The sequence below is a fragment of the Microtus oregoni genome, unplaced genomic scaffold (assembly GCF_018167655.1).
Source record: "Microtus oregoni isolate MIOR12 unplaced genomic scaffold, Mior012 000030F_ref0000283, whole genome shotgun sequence".
NCBI lineage: Eukaryota > Metazoa > Chordata > Mammalia > Rodentia > Cricetidae > Microtus > Microtus oregoni.
The window spans coordinates 130,753-146,187 of NW_024543089.1; the positions used below are offsets into that span (position 1 = coordinate 130,753).

General features: G+C 43.3%; 2 protein-coding genes across 6 annotated transcripts in view; one reads left to right on the plus strand and one right to left on the minus strand.

Moving 5' to 3' along the window:
• Scaf4 (SR-related CTD associated factor 4) overlaps positions 1-4,848 on the plus strand; it is a 61,555-nt gene extending 56,707 nt beyond the window's left edge. For all 5 annotated transcript variants that reach the window (XM_041678482.1, XM_041678486.1, XM_041678485.1 and 2 more), the window contains exon 20: positions 344-4,848. In XM_041678482.1, coding sequence (XP_041534416.1) covers positions 344-1,281 — 938 coding nt within the window. In that variant the 3' untranslated portion in view covers positions 1,282-4,848. The remainder of the gene's footprint in view (positions 1-343) is intronic.
• Sod1 (superoxide dismutase 1) lies at positions 3,732-9,515 on the minus strand. The gene is made up of 5 exons (XM_041678488.1): positions 9,330-9,515; positions 7,305-7,401; positions 5,725-5,794; positions 4,933-5,050; positions 3,732-3,930 (listed from the first exon to the last, which is right to left on the minus strand). Exons 1-5 carry the CDS (start codon positions 9,399-9,401, stop codon positions 3,823-3,825), a joined length of 465 nt encoding a protein of 154 aa, XP_041534422.1. The 5' UTR covers positions 9,402-9,515; the 3' UTR covers positions 3,732-3,822.
• Positions 9,516-15,435: the final 5,920 nt, after the last annotated feature.

Below are 15,435 nucleotides of genomic sequence, written 5' to 3' on the forward strand. Positions count from 1 at the left end.
GGATCAGGTTGTACACTTTGAGAGAACACATCCCACTGTCTTGACATGCTGGCAGTGAATATAGACTTTTATCTCGTTGAGACTCAGGACTGTTAGATGTCACAACTTCTGAGAGAAGACTGACAAGAACTACAATACTACAATTTCCTCGTTCAGCATTTCTTGTCCTCTGCCTGAATTGGGTACCCAAACAGTGAGTCTACCATTGCTGACCTTGGTTATCACTAATGTGAGGTTAGTTCAGCATGAATTCAGAGCGAAACCAATTCAGGACTAAATCGTGTTTTTCTTTACACAGGAGACAGCTAAAAATCGTTACATTTTTGTTTGTGTTATCTTTCAGGCACTCAAGGAGTTGCACCTGGTCCTGTAATTGGGCTCCAGGCACCATCTTCTGGTCTTCTTGGTGCCAGACCTGGCATGATCCCACTCCAGCGCCCCCCAGGGATGCCTCCACCTCACTTGCAGCGGTTTCCTATGATGCCACCTCGCCCCATGCCACCGCACATGATGCACAGAGGTCCGCCTCCAGGACCAGGGGGCTTTGCTATGCCCCCTCCTCATGGAATGAAAGGGCCCTTTCCACCACATGGCCCTTTCGTTAGGCCTGGTGGAATGCCAGGGCTTGGGGGCCCAGGCCCAGGCCCGGGAGGACCAGAAGATAGAGATGGAAGGCAGCAACAGCCGCAGCAACAACAACAGCAGCAGCAGCCGCAGCCACAACAGTCACAGCCACAGCAGCCACCACCGTCACAGCAGCCAGCACCAGCTCAGCAGCAGCCACAGCAGTTTAGAAATGATAACAGGCAGCAGCTCAATTCAGGTAGAGACCAAGAAAGGTTTGGAAGAAGATCTTTTGGAAATAGGGTGGAAAATGACCGGGAACGTTATGGCAACCGTAATGATGATAGAGATAATAGTAACCGTGAAAGGAGAGAGTGGGGAAGAAGGAGCCCTGACCGGGACAGACACAGAGACTTGGAAGAGAGAAATAGGCGCTCTAGTGGGCATCGGGACCGAGACAGGGATTCTAGAGACAGAGAGTCTCGTAGAGAGAAGGAAGATAATCGAAAAGAGAAGCATGAGCTCACAGACAGGGCAGGTGGTAGCAAAGCCAGTGAACCTCCCCTTAGCCAAGTGGGAAACGTAGACACTGTTTCAGAACTTGATAAGGGGGAGGCCATGGCCACAGTGGTAAAACCTGAAGAGTCACCTGCTGAGGCTACCTCATCCGTTGAACCCGAGAAGGATTCTGGCTCAGCAGCAGAGGCTCCTCGCTAGAGACTGGATATGACAGAATGTGACAGTGACACTTGGGTGTAGAGCTGAGGTGTACAGATGCTGTATAATATTTGCTCCTGCTACATCACCCCACAGTAGTTGATGGGGACTGTAAGCAATTTGATTGCTTCCCTTCTATTTAAAAATAGCCACAAAATAACAAAAAATACTGAAAATATATTACCCTTTTTTGCTGTAACTTTTTAAAAGTTTTGGCTTTTAAAAGTTTACAAATCCTAATTAGAAGTGCTCTCTATTTTTTTTTTTAATTTAAGACAAGGTAACGGTGAAAGCTCCTCAAACAATAGGGATGTTTTTAATAAACTCTATTTTCGTAACAAACTTTAATGTGTGCTATTCTTCATACACTGCATTAAGGTGGAAAAGGATGTTAGCCATCTAAGTTTGAGCTGTTGATAATGTATTGGAGTCTAGACTTTTTGGGGAAAAGAACACTTACATGAATTCTATTTTAATATTTTGGTCATAATTTGATTATAAGGTAAAAATTAGTGAGCTTAACGTTAAACTAAGAAACCTGTGTTCTTTTTTCCCGTTGGCTTTGTGGTAATGTTGCCATAATTAATTTGTAAAGATTTGCTAAGAGAAATAATTGGATTCCCAACATTACACATGACACTACAAATTACCTGATTGCCTGGGCTTCACTTAACTTAGAAAGTTGAGTGTGTTGTTTATAATCATTCTGTTCAAATTGCTAAGGTGTAAAACAAGGTCAAGGTTAATGTATGCAACCAGAAAGTGTTTTTATAGATTAGGTATAGTGTAACATCTCTTGTATGCTTTGTTTCCTTCATCTTCAACAACCCGAGTACACTGCACTTTTTGCTACTACAAACTGAGACTCCAATAGTATTGAAAGCGCTGACATAGAAGTCAGGGACTTAATGTTAGTTAGGTATTACAGTTCTCAACCTTCCTAATGCTGTGACCCCTTATGTTTTGGTGACCCCAACCATAACATTTTTTTTGCTACCTCATAACTGTAGTTTTGTTACTGTTTTTAATCATAAATATCAGATGTGGAATCCCCCCCCCCCAAGGGGGTTCTGACCCACAGGTTGAGAAGCACTGATTTACAGTCTGAACGACTTTTTCCTAAACCTACATTAAGGACAAGTACAATAACTCAGCCAGTAAAGACACTTTCTGCCATCTTTGATGGCCTCAGCTTCATCCCTGGGACCCAAGTGGTGGAAGAACTGGTTTTCCCCTCATACACATACCCTAAAAATAGGTAAATGTGATTTTAAAACTGCAAGGTCCTAAATGGGCTTAGCTGTAGAGTGCCGAGAAGTTCCTTTTTGTATGGTCTCACTTGAATTTTAAATGCAAGGTCTTTATGATAATGCAGCTGTCCTGGGTTTAGTTTTATGCTGACCCTACTTAGATTATTAAGTTTTTGCTCTAGAATACTTCTGAAAAATTATATCCAATTTTCCAGTGCCCAAATTTCAAGAACAGGCTTGCATTCCCAACTAAAAGTACTGAGAAATGACCCACTAAGCAGAAGAGCTCTTGTGACTACACCAGATGCTTACTCTCTGCATTTGAGTCACCCCACTCAGCACTACTTAAGAAATATGTGACAGTTTCCTCAAACTTCAGCATAGCCACTTAGGAACACATTCCAGTTTTCAAACTTGGAAACACCAAAACTTGTACCAAGTATGTGATTGTGAATGAGTAGGACTATGGCTTACACCTGATTTGTCAAAAGTATTTCAGTTGAATGAACTATTTCAGATAGCCACAAGCCAGTTAGGTTAGTTTTTCCTGTAGTTAAGTCAGGATTAAGGCAGGACCTCCAATTTGGTTTCCTCTGCCTCCCCCAGTGCTGCTGTGATTTTTCCAGAGCACCAAAGATGACACCAGCTTCGCCTGAAAAGTAGAGTAGGTAATTGCCTTTTACAAGTTCAATGCAAGTTATTCAGGGGCTTTTTCTTAAATTATAATCACTAAATTTTTATTTTAAAATAGCTATTTTGAATCTAAATGAAGAGCTTTAGGTAATTTCTCTGAAGCTACTAATGAAGGGCAACATATTTTCTAAGACCAAGTTTGGTTTGGGCTACCACAGTCAAGGCCAGCCATACATTTTGACAGTATCATACAAAACACTTTCAAAACGGAGTACTATGAAAGTTAGCATCACTTACTCTTCTTGATGCTTAATATATGTAAAGCACTAGCTGCAAATTTATATTTGTGTACATTAATAGGCTCAAAATAAGTGTCACTTTGTTGTTTACTCACAGGTTTAAATGAGAATTAACTTGAGTTTCATACCTATGTGTAACTAAGTCCGGAAAACAGAGGCACAGGAAACCGGCTTTAGTTCAGTGAGTTATAGAACTATACACATCTCCCGAGCATCATCAATCAGTTCTCATTACAAGTTAAGCAATCAAAGAGGAGTCACACAGTTACACCTTTAATTTTACAGTTTAATGTTCTAGGTTTTTTCTACAGTTTAGCAGGACAGTAGATGAGTTTGAGACTCAGCCACAAAGGGAATGTTTACTGGGCAATCCCAATCACACCACAGGCCAAACGGCTTCCGGCATTTCCAGTCTTTGTACTTTCATCATTTCCACCTTTGCCCAAGTCATCTTCTTTCTCGTGGACCTTTGAAAAGAATAATTAGGAACATTTAGTTTGGGCAATCAAGTAATTAATTAGCACTTTCTGGCAATACCACAAAGACTTAAAATGGTCACGGACATTACAAAATTTTCAAATCTATTAGTAAATTAAGCTAATATTTATACTAGTAGTTAAGAGCAAACAACTAAGTTTTTCCTTGCTAGTGTATGTTACTGTTTCTAAATGAAACACTGAAGACTCAAGTGCCTGTACCAGGCCATGTGGTATTATCCTCACACATACATAACCCCAAAATTCCTTGCTATCAGAATCTCATATCAATGAACTACAGGCCTACAAATAAGAAGCAATTCTAAATATCTTTATTTAGCAACAAAACTAAATCTTATTTTTAGAACATTTATAAATGACTGTTCTGCTTCACCAATAGGGCTGAAGAAAATTCTAAGGATAAAGGGTCAACTGAAAGGAAGTGCCTACTGAAAAGGTAGCTGCCTGAGGTGGGCAAGAGCCTTTACTGCTTGTTCTGCATGAACCAGATTCAGCTCCCGAGGGTAACTTGGGAAGACGGCTCCCATATGGTAACCAAGCGATGATAACCTACAGACTTGAATATTGACATCCATTGCAGATTTTACACTCAACGAAATGTTTAACTGTAAGGGGGCAATCATGGCAAGAAAATCTGGCTGTTTCTTCAACTTAGACCCAGTCTGATCAAATGTAACCTGCTTTCTACTTACTACATCTCAGCAGAACAGTGTTAATGGACCTAGGCAAATTAACTTTTCACTATCATATCCAATAAAAACTTTTTCCTATTCTGAACTCTTAACAATTTATGTGATTCTTTAGAAACGAGTCTTGTTAATGGACCTAGGCAAATTAACTTTTCACTATCATATCCAATAAAAACTTTTTCCTATTCTGAACTCTTAACAATTTATGTGATTCTTTAGAAACGAGTCTGACCATATCCATGTTAGAAGAAATCCTACACATGTTCTTAATACGAAAACTTACCACCATTGTTCGACCAATGACGGAATGGTCTCCTGAGAGTGAGATCACACGATCTTCAATGGACACATTGGCCACACCATCCTTTCCAGCAGTCACATTGCCCAGGTCTCCCACATGTCTAACATGAAAAGAGCATCAGGTGAATAAGTACTGCGCCCACTTCTTTCACATCAGCAGAGTTCAGGAGCTAAATTAACCTCTGACCAAGTCAAACGTCAGTGGACTAAGAAGTACACAATACATAACCAACATGACCACTTTTCCAGATTGACAGCAGTCTGGAAACAAATTTTAAAGCATATAGCTAGGACATCCTAAACACAGAGATCAAGTTTAAAAGTATGCTCTGGGAAGTCATGATTTGGGTCATACTTTTCATTTCAGGGATTGCAGCAAAAGATGAACTCACCTCCTGAGTTAGAATACTTTAGCAAAGCTTTGCTCCCTCCCAGGCCTCCAGTATAAAAACAAGCCAGTCCTTTAAATTAGGGCTTTCCTGAGAGGTTTCACATATAAATGGAGTCTCAACTAGCTTCTGCATTAGTGTCCTGTTTCACAATGACTTTACTAGTGGGGCTGGCAGTACTGTTTTCTGTACCAGTTCATCTTCAATAAATGCTGCAAAACTAAATCATATTCAGAGTCCCCATTTGTCAAGACTTTTACCCACCCCTTCCAGCACTTGGGGAAGTTGGATGAGTGCAAATAAATACAAAAGCAGAGGTAGGGAGACCACTCAGCTGTCTCACAGGTGGGCTCTCCACCATCGTGCACATGGAGCATGCTGCTCACCTCTCTTGATCCGCTGGTCCGCCATGTTTCTTGGAGTGAGGATTAAAATGAGGTCCTGCACTGGTACAGCCTATCCACCAGAAACCAGCAGTTAGATTATGAAGCAAACGCCTGTATGTAACAATATAGGCATTTTCACCACTCCCAACACAGAAAACATTGGGTGACAGAAGCAGGAAGCAACACTGGTATAAACAGCAGGGCTGTATAGCCTTACACACATTCTCAAGCTACCTTCTTCCTCTAGTTGCCACATTTTCCTCCCCATCCCCTTTTGGTTTTGAGTTTTGAGACAGGGCCTCACTATTACAGCCCAGGATATCTGCAGCCTATGGTCCTCCTGCCTCAGCCTTCCAAGTGCTAGGAACAAGAGTGTCAAACCATGCTGGCTCCTACACCTTTTAAGTGGAGCAGATGCAATCTTCAATGGCTCTTCTGAAGTTAAAGTCCCACATCTAAGATCTTGGCTTTTTAAGAAGGTGGCATACCTTTATGATAAAAGCACTTGTCTTTAAAGACCATGTGCCACCAAGCAGCTCACCTATCTGGCCTTTACTTGGTTGGGGCAGGCAGATTCCTAAATAAAACCCTATGCCCAAGGGCCAAGGCTGCTGCCATACACAGCTCAAGGGGTGTAACCAGTATTACAGGTACACTCGGCCCAAGGGATGCCATTCACAAGGAACACTGATGACAATGCAGCAAGTCCTTTCATGCAGGCTTTCCATTGTTTATAACTTCTACCCAGGCCCAGAGAACAAGTACAGGGCAGCATTCAGAAAGGAGTTTAGCAAATCAGAGCTATCAGAGCTGAGGCGAGGCAACTTGGGGAAATTTTAATACGTATCAAAATGGATAAAACACGACCTTAAGTAACTGTGGAACAAATTACACACAGGTTCTTCTGATGCATGCCATAATCCAGCACACACAAGACTAAAGGAGGATGGTACAAGTTCCAGGCCACCTTGGGCTATGTGAAGAAGGGAAGGAAGCAGGGAGGGAGAGGTGAAGGGAGAGAAGGAAAAGGCTCTAGCAACATGAGTGAGGTTCTTCTTACAAGTATGTGAACAAAATTCAAATTATTCTTCCAATATGGCAAAAAAAAATCACTAAATTCAATTTAACCCATCTCTTTTTACTGACTTGAGAAAATACACCTCATTCTAAGCATCAATGTCACATCTCAGCTCTCATCGCTTCTGTCCCACCACGCCTCTCACGCCAAACACTGTCAAAAACCCACTCAACCCCCAGCTCCAAGCACCTAAAAGAATTATCCAAAATAAGTGGGAGCTTGATTTTTTGTTTGTATCTGTGCTTTAAACTCAAGCCATTATCACAATCAAAAAACATCAACTCCTTCACCTTCTCACACTTAAGGAATCAAACATTACTTCCTCAAGGTTGACCTAAGTGGTTATTTTAACTTAAATCTCGAAGAAAGAAAGAGAGAGAGAGAAAGAGAAAGAAAGGGAAGTTTACTCTTTTTTAATCGTTAGCAATTGAGTTTTGACTCAGTCCCATTTGTTTTCCTGGTCAGCCAGGTACAGATGGTCACTAGCCAGCATAACACCAACCTTGTGTATTATCTCCAAACTGATGGACGTGGAACCCATGTTGGCCTTCAGTCAATCCTGTAATTTGTCCTGACACCAAAACTGGTTCACCACTTGCCTTTATTTAAAAAGAAAGCAAGAAAGAAATTAGGGCATCAAGTTTTAGTGTAAATGCCTCCGAACAAAGGGAATTGCTGGTTACACCTTTGCCCTTCACAGTAAAGGCACAAGAGTACCCCCAAACCAAACTAGACAACACTATGCCTGGGTGCATCCACTCCAGCAGCTTAGCTCCAGGCCCCTCTCCCTAGCAATCTCAGCGCTTGCTGTGACACCAGGTCGGCAGTCTCCTGGACTGCACATTTAAAAAGCACCTAGCAGAAGAACAAAACTAAGGGCGCTACTAAATGTCAGGCCTAGGGAGTAGCTGGGCACTGCACTGACTTGTGAGACTCTAACTTGACTCTCACAGAAACGCACACTGGCTACACCAGGACCCTTGTTTTTCACTCAGCACTCGGGTGTTTATCGTGTCCATCTGGGTCTAACCAGAGCTACTTTTTAAAAAAAATCTTATTAGGCATTCAAACCTAGAGAACATCCCACTTAACAAAAAGAAAAGACAGCAATAACACTAGAGTAGAGAAACCAAGGAAGTATCACCCCCCCATCCTCCTCATCCAGGCAGGGCTTGTGATGGTTAACTGAGCTGTAATATTATGTTCAAAATTCAAACTAGTATAACTCCAGAGAGACTGTAACAAGGAGAAAATGCAAGAAGCAACTGCATTCCTAAAACACACATGCTGATATCTTTCTTTTTATCTTATTTGTAAATCGCCAACTTTTTCAACAAAATAAGGGACGGCAATTTTGATTTTGGTAAAGCTGGCAACAGGTTAAATCAAACAGCGTTGATAGCCAAGTTATTACAAGTGCCAAACTGGAATGTGTAACTATCCAAGGGTCCTTTTCGGGTACAAAGGGCACCAGGACTATGCAGCTCCTCTGGGAAGGAGGAAGAAGACAGGAACCTGGACTCAGGTGGACCCCTAGCTGGTACTTTGCTTTCTCACAGCGGAGGACTACATGTGGAGGAGAAAAAAAGGCAAAAACAAACAAACAAAAAAAACTTACACAGAAAAAGAACAGAATGCATTAAAAAAATGTCAAAGGAAGTGCTGACACCGAGCCAGGTGAAGAACTAAATTTCACGTTATCAGTTCCCCCTCGCATAAGGGAGACACTTGCATTCACTATAGAGTCCGGCTCCTCACGTTTATGTAAAACATTCTAGAGCGCACAACCACACTCCATTTATCAAATATTCTCTCGGGATTAAGCTAAGTTTAACAAACTCCTCCTGCAGATGGCAACCTCCCTGAGGCTCTGGACACAATCTCACCACAAACACCGGCCCTGTGACGCATGTGTTTCTGCAGTATTACAGTAGTTTTCGAAAATATCTCTCCATACTTTTCTTCAAAAATGTCCTCAGACACTCGCTGCCCTAAAAACACCCAGTCGGGCGTCTTTCTGGAGCTTTGAGAGCAGAAAAGCACGGAACGACAGTCCAAGGCCATCTTTCTTCCACCCTTCGGCCCGACCCTGACCTAGCACGCAACAGCCCGGGACGTTGTTTTTAACTGCCAGAAACGCCTCCTGCTGCGTTACTCCGAGTCCTCACCACCACGATCGAGTATCTGAAAAACCCACTCAGCCGGTGGCCGCAGAGCCCTGAGCCCGTGGACAGGGACACCGGAAAAGCAGCAGCCCCAAAGAAATAACGGACGCCAAGAGGTCTCTGTCGGGCGGGCCCGAGCGCTCCGGGGCGCGGAAAGGGACCCGCCCGGGAGGCCCCGCGACACCCCGGCCTCCTCCCTCCCTCCTCCCCCGGGCCCAGCCCCTGCCCGAGGCCGCGGTGACTCAGCACCTAGCGGGGCGCAGGCCGCGGCGGAGGCGTGGACGGCTCCCTGCGTCCCAGGTGCGCGGCCTGCGCCCCGCGCCCGGGCCCCGTTCCCCCGGCCCCGCGCCCCCGGGCCTTGCCTTCTGCTCGAAGTGGATGGTGCCCTTCACAGGGCCGTCGCCCTTCAGCACGCACACGGCCTTCATCGCCATGCTTCGCTAGGAGAAGCGCGGCGACCTCGGGACCCGAAGAGGGCAAGAAAGCCGGACGACAGAGAAAGACGCGGCAGGAAAGGCCGGCGCAAACCGAGGTTCCGCCGTCGCCGATCTTTTATACGCCCGAGTCTGGTCACGCCCACCCTGGCACGGAACCAATCGTTACCCGCGGGCTCCGCCCACCCAAAGTGGCGCTCCGGGGCCGCGGGGCACGCTGGGGGCGGGGCCGAGGGAAGAGCTGGCTTCTAGAGCGCGGCGGCCGAGAAAGTTCCAGGGGAGGAGGCGCGCGAAAGACACTATTGTTGCCTCCCCACAGGGACGGCGCGTTGTCGCCGCGGAAACCCAGAACGCGAGGCCTGCCTGGCGCGCCTTGGAGGTCAGAAGCACCCCCGCCTAGAAATGCCGCGTGTGGGCGACTTCGGGGAACGCGCCGCAGTGGCGCTTTGAAGGCTGGGGTGCGCCGAGGCGCTCGGTGTGTTAGCAGTTTTCTCCTCGTGAGGTTAAATTTGTAAAGCCCCTGCCCTTCCTCAGCTTTCCAAGCCCGCCGCACATAGCCCGTTGCTTCTTTTGATTTTGTTTCTTTTCCTGGTGCTGGGGATTGGACGACTGACGACCTCCCACGTGATACACAAATGCTCTACCACTCAGCCATCTTTTTTATTTTAAGGCAAGGTCTCACTGTGCATCCCTGACTGTCCTGGAACTCACACTGTAGACCAGGCTAGCCTCGAACTCACAGAGTTCCGCCTGCCTCAGCCACCCGACGTGCACCACCACCCGGAGTCTTTTTTTATTTTTGAGATAGGGAGTGAACTTGAATTTGAGATCCTGCTGCCTCAATATCGGAATAACTAGAATTGCTTGTCTGCCCTACCATTCCCAGTTAAGTTCTATATATTCTTTTCTTCCCTGTTTGATAGGTCTCTACTTAAGACACCAGAATGGCAACGGAGTGACTCTCAGGAATAATGCTTTAGTGGCTTAAGCCATGACTGGAGGACAGGAGGCCTGATGAAGTCATTTTCGATACCTCCATACAACAGGTGAAACACAGTCTGTCAAGGGAAAGATTTCTAAGTTCTATGGACTGAGGAAAGGGTGCAACTACTTCTGAACTATCTAGAAAGGCCTAGAGAAGTCACTGTAGCTAAGAAGGGGCCTCAAGAAGAGATGGAATTCTTTTTTTTTTTTTTGCCTTAAATCTTTTTTGTTTTTATTGAGCAATATCTTTTTCTCTGCCCCTTCCTCCCCCCGTCCCTTTCTGCCCTCTCCCATGATTCCCCACACTCCCAATTTACTCGGGAGATCTTGTCTTTTTCTACTTCCCATGTAGATTAGATCCATGTATATCTCTCTTAGGGTCCTCATTCATTCTCTGGGATTGTGAATTATAGGCTGGTTTTTCTTTACTTTATGTCTAAAAGCCACTTATGAGTGTATACATATTATATTTGTCTTTCTGTGTCTGGATTACCTCACTCAAAATAATGTTTTCTAGCTCCATCCATTTTCCTGCAAATTCAAGCTGGTTTTTTTTTCTGCTGTGTAGTACTCCTTTGTGTAAATGTACCACATCTTCCTTACCCATTCTTTGGTCGAGGGGCATTTAGGTTGTTTCCAGGTTCTGGCTATGACAAACAATGCTGCTATGAACATAGTTGAGCACATGTCCTTGTGGTATGATTGAGCATTCTTTGGTATTTTGTGATATTGCTGGGTCTAGAGGTAAGTTGTTTCCAAATTTTCCGAGAAATCCCCATACTGATATCCAAAGGGGCTGTACCAGTTTCTACTCCTACCAGCAATGAAGGAGTGTTCCCTTTACCCCACAGCCTCTCCAGCATAAGTTGTCATCAGTGTTTTTGGTTTTGGCCATTCTTACAGGTGTAAGATGGAATCTCAGAGTTGTTTTGATTTGTATTTCTCTGATGACTAATGATGTTGAACATTTCCTTAAGTGTGTTTTAGCCATTTTAGATTCCTCTGTTGAGAGTTCTCTGTTTAGGTCCTTACCCATCTTTTATTGGATTATTTACTTTTTTGATGACCAATTTCTGGAATTCTTTGTATATTTTGGAGATCAGACCTCTGTCTGATGTGGGGTTGGTGAAGATCTTTTCCCATTATGTAGGCTGTCGTTTTGTCTTGTTGACCGTGTCCTTTGCTTTACAGAAGCGTTTCAGTTTCAGGAGGTCCCATTTATTAATTGTATCTCAGTGTCTGTGCTGCTGGGGTTATATTTAGGAAGTAGTTCCCTGTGCCAAAGCGTTCAAGTGTACTTCCCACTTTCTCTTCTTTGAGGTTCAATGTGGTTGGCTTTATGTTGAGGTGTTTGATCCATTTGGACTTGGGTTTTGTGCATGGTGATAGATATGGGTCTATTTTCATTCTTCTACATGTTGATATCCAGTTATGCCAGCACCATTTGTTGAATATGCTTTCTTTTTTTCCATTTTATATTTTTTGCTTCTTTGTCAAAAATCAGGTGTTTGTAGGCATGTGGTTTGATATCTGGGTCTTCTATTCGGTTCCATTGGTCCTCCTGTCTGTTTTTATGCCAATACCAGGCTGTTTTCAGTGCTGTAGCTCTGTAGTAGAGTTTGAAGTCAGGGATTGTGATGCCTCCAGAAGGAGAGCCTTAATTCTAAGAGTTCTCTATCATTCTGGAGCTTTTGTTCCCTTTCTATAGAAGCTTGTTCTTTTTTCATGGGTACACTACCCTCTTTCAACTCTCCAAGAATAACCATACTGTAGTGTATCCTGTTTGTAAGTGGCTTCACGTGAGTTCCAGGCCCTCCTTATTTACTTTGTTTAGCTCCTCCCAGGCTTTTCTGAAGTCTGGTGGTCTGAGGAATGTTCACATAGATGAATGAGGTACACCACATGTTTTGTACAAGAAACAGGGCTCTTGTCTGGCAGTTGTCATTGCGATGTGCTCTGGCAGGGAGACTCTCCAGACATTGAGTATTTGAGTATCTGGAAGTCCCTTGGCTTCTCCGATGAATAATTATCAAACCTGCCCGAAATGTTTGTTTGCCTGCAAGTATTCTAGGAGCTGAGAGGCACACAGTGGTAGCCATTTCCCCCTTCTGTATGCAGGCCTGCGTGAATTTCAGCTTTCCAGGACAGAGTGGACAAGATAGAGGATGGAACTAAGGATCGTTACAGAATTTCAACCTTCCTCTTCCTCCTACCTTACTCCACATATACATACACATGCACACACACATATTGCCTGTAGCCCTGTAATAGAGTTTGAAGCCAGGGATTGTGATGCCTCCAGAAGTTCCTTTTATTGTACAGGATTGTTTGGGCTATCCTGGGTTTTTTGCTTTTCCATATGAAGTTGAATGTTGTTCTTTCGAGGTATGTGAAGAATTTTGCTGGGATTTTGGTGGGCATTGCATTGAATCTGTAGATTGCTTTTGGTAAGATTGCCATTTTTACTGTGTTAATTCTGCCTACCCAAGAGCATGGGAGATCTTTCCATTTTCTGGTGTCTTCTTCAATTTCTTTCTTCTAAGATTTAAAGTTCTTGTCATACAGGAATTCCACTTGTTTGGTTAGAGTTACTCCGAGATATTTTATGCTATTTGTGGCTATTGTGAAAGGTGATGTTTCTCTGATTTCTTTCTCAACGCATTCATCTGTATAAAGGAGGGCTACTAATTTTTTTGAGTTAATCTTGTATCCTACTACATTACTGGATATGTTTATGAGTTGTAGAAGTTCCTTGATAGAGTTTTGGGGTCACTTATGTAAACTATTATATCATCAGCAAATAATGAGAGTTTGACTTCTTTGTTGATTTGTATCCCGTTGATCTCCTTTTCGTGTCTTATTGCTCTAGCTAGGACCTCAAATACTATATTGGATAGATATGGAGAGAGTAGGCAACCTTGTCTTGTTCCTGATTTCAGTGGGATTGCTTTGAGTTTCTCTTCATTTAGTTTGATGTTGGCTTGCTGTATATTGCCTTTATTATGTTTAGGTATGTTCCTTGTATTTCTGCTCTTTCCAAGACCTTTATCATGAAGGGTTGTTGTATTTTGCCAAAGGCTTTTTCAGCATCTAATGAGATGATCATGTGGTTTTTATTTTTCAGTTTGTTTATATGGTGGATTACGTTGACAGATTTTCATATGTTGAACCATCCCAGCATCACTGGGATGAAGCCTACTAGGTCGTGGTGGATGATTTTTCTGATGTGTTCTTGAATTTGGTTTGCCAGTACTTTACTGAGTACTTTTGCATCAATGTTCATGAGTGAGATTGGTCTGTAATTCTTTCATAGTAAAAATAATTTGGCAATGTTCCTTCTGTTTCTATTGTGTGGAACAATTTGAGGAGTATTGGTATCAGTTCTTTGAAAATCTAGCGGGATTCTGAGCTGAAACCATCTGGTTCTGGGCTTATTTTGGTTGGGAGACTTTTGATGACTATTCTATTTCTATTCTTTCACTGTTGTATGTCTACTTAATTTGCTTATCTGGTGTTGATTTAATTTTGGTAAGTGATATTAATCCAGAAAATTGCTCATTTCCTTTAAGTTTTCCAATTATGTGGAGTATAGGCCTTTGATGATTCTCTGTATTTCCTCCTTGTCTGTCTTATAGCCTCCTTTTCATTTCTGATTTTGTTAATTTGCATATTCTCTCTCTGCCTTTTGGTTAGTTTGGATAAAGGTTTCTCTAATTTGTTGATTTTCTCGAAGAACCAGCTCTTTGTCTCATTGATTCTTCCTATTGTTTTTTGTTTGTTTGTTTCTATTTTGTTGATTTCAGCTCTCAATTTGATTATTTCCTGCCATCTACTCCTCCTGGGTGGGATTGTTTCTTTTTGTTGTAGAGTTTCCAGGTGTTCCCTTAACTCACTAGTGTGGGATTTTTCCAGCTTCTTTATGTAGGCTTTTAGTGCTGTGAACTTTCCTTTTAATACTGCTTTCATTGTGTCCCATAAATTTGGGTATGTTGTGTGGTCATTTTCATTGCATTTTAGGAAGTCTTTAATTTCTTCCTTTATTTCTTCCTTGATTCACGGGTGATTTATGTGAGCATTATTTAATTTCCAGCCGGCCCTGATGTGAGAGACTCACAGCTCACATTCTCTCTTGAGGCACCCCATGCTTTGTCATCCTTCAGCTCACATCCTGCCCTTAATGGTCATGCTTAAAACTTTATGAAAACCGTTGTTTAAGGAGTCTGTGTAAGATAAAAGGATGGTATACATGTCTGTGGTTTCGATTGTTATTAGCGTTCTCCAGATAACTTGCGTGTATACTGGAGAGTTACATAAACACAAATCCCAGCCAAAGGGCCTTTGCCCAAAGCCAGACTTCCTTTGGGTTCCAGGAAGTCAGAGTTGGGTTTCAGTTCATTGTAAACTTGCCGAGAAAGCAGGCCATGGGTACAAAGGGCCTCCCTGGAACAATGATCACCACTTTTGAAACACTCAGTGAGGCTGAAGTGGTCTCGTTTGGCTCCTGGGAAGCCAGGCAAGGGCTTCCCATTCCACATGATTAGAGAAGTTGACCTCCCTCCCCAGGACCTGCACAGAGGGGTCCCCAGCAGAGGTGGAGAGAGAACTGCACTTTTCCTCAGGCAGCATCTCTCAGGTGAAGCCAAGAGTTACCCTCACCAAGAGCCTCACCTCTCCTCCTAAAACAGGAGTACAGAATTTTGGTGGCTAGATATTTAATAGTATTTGTGTTCTATAACCTTCGCACTGTTGACATTTTATCTACATAAATTATGGTAGCAGTCCTGTATGTTGTATGCTTAGTAACATCCCTGGCCTCTTCTCACTACGTACAAGAAACACTCTTGCTCACAAGCTGTGACAAACAGAAGTGTCCCCAGACATTCAGCTCTTCCTTATCAGAGCAGGGTGTCTAGAGGTTAGACCCAGGTCCTTCCACATACATACGAGAGAGATGTGGACTCTACCAGGCTGAGAACTCCTGTCCTGAAACACCAGCTGAATGCTCATGATCTTGGCAGTCCCTACTCAAAATGCCCTGTATTTTTCCAGG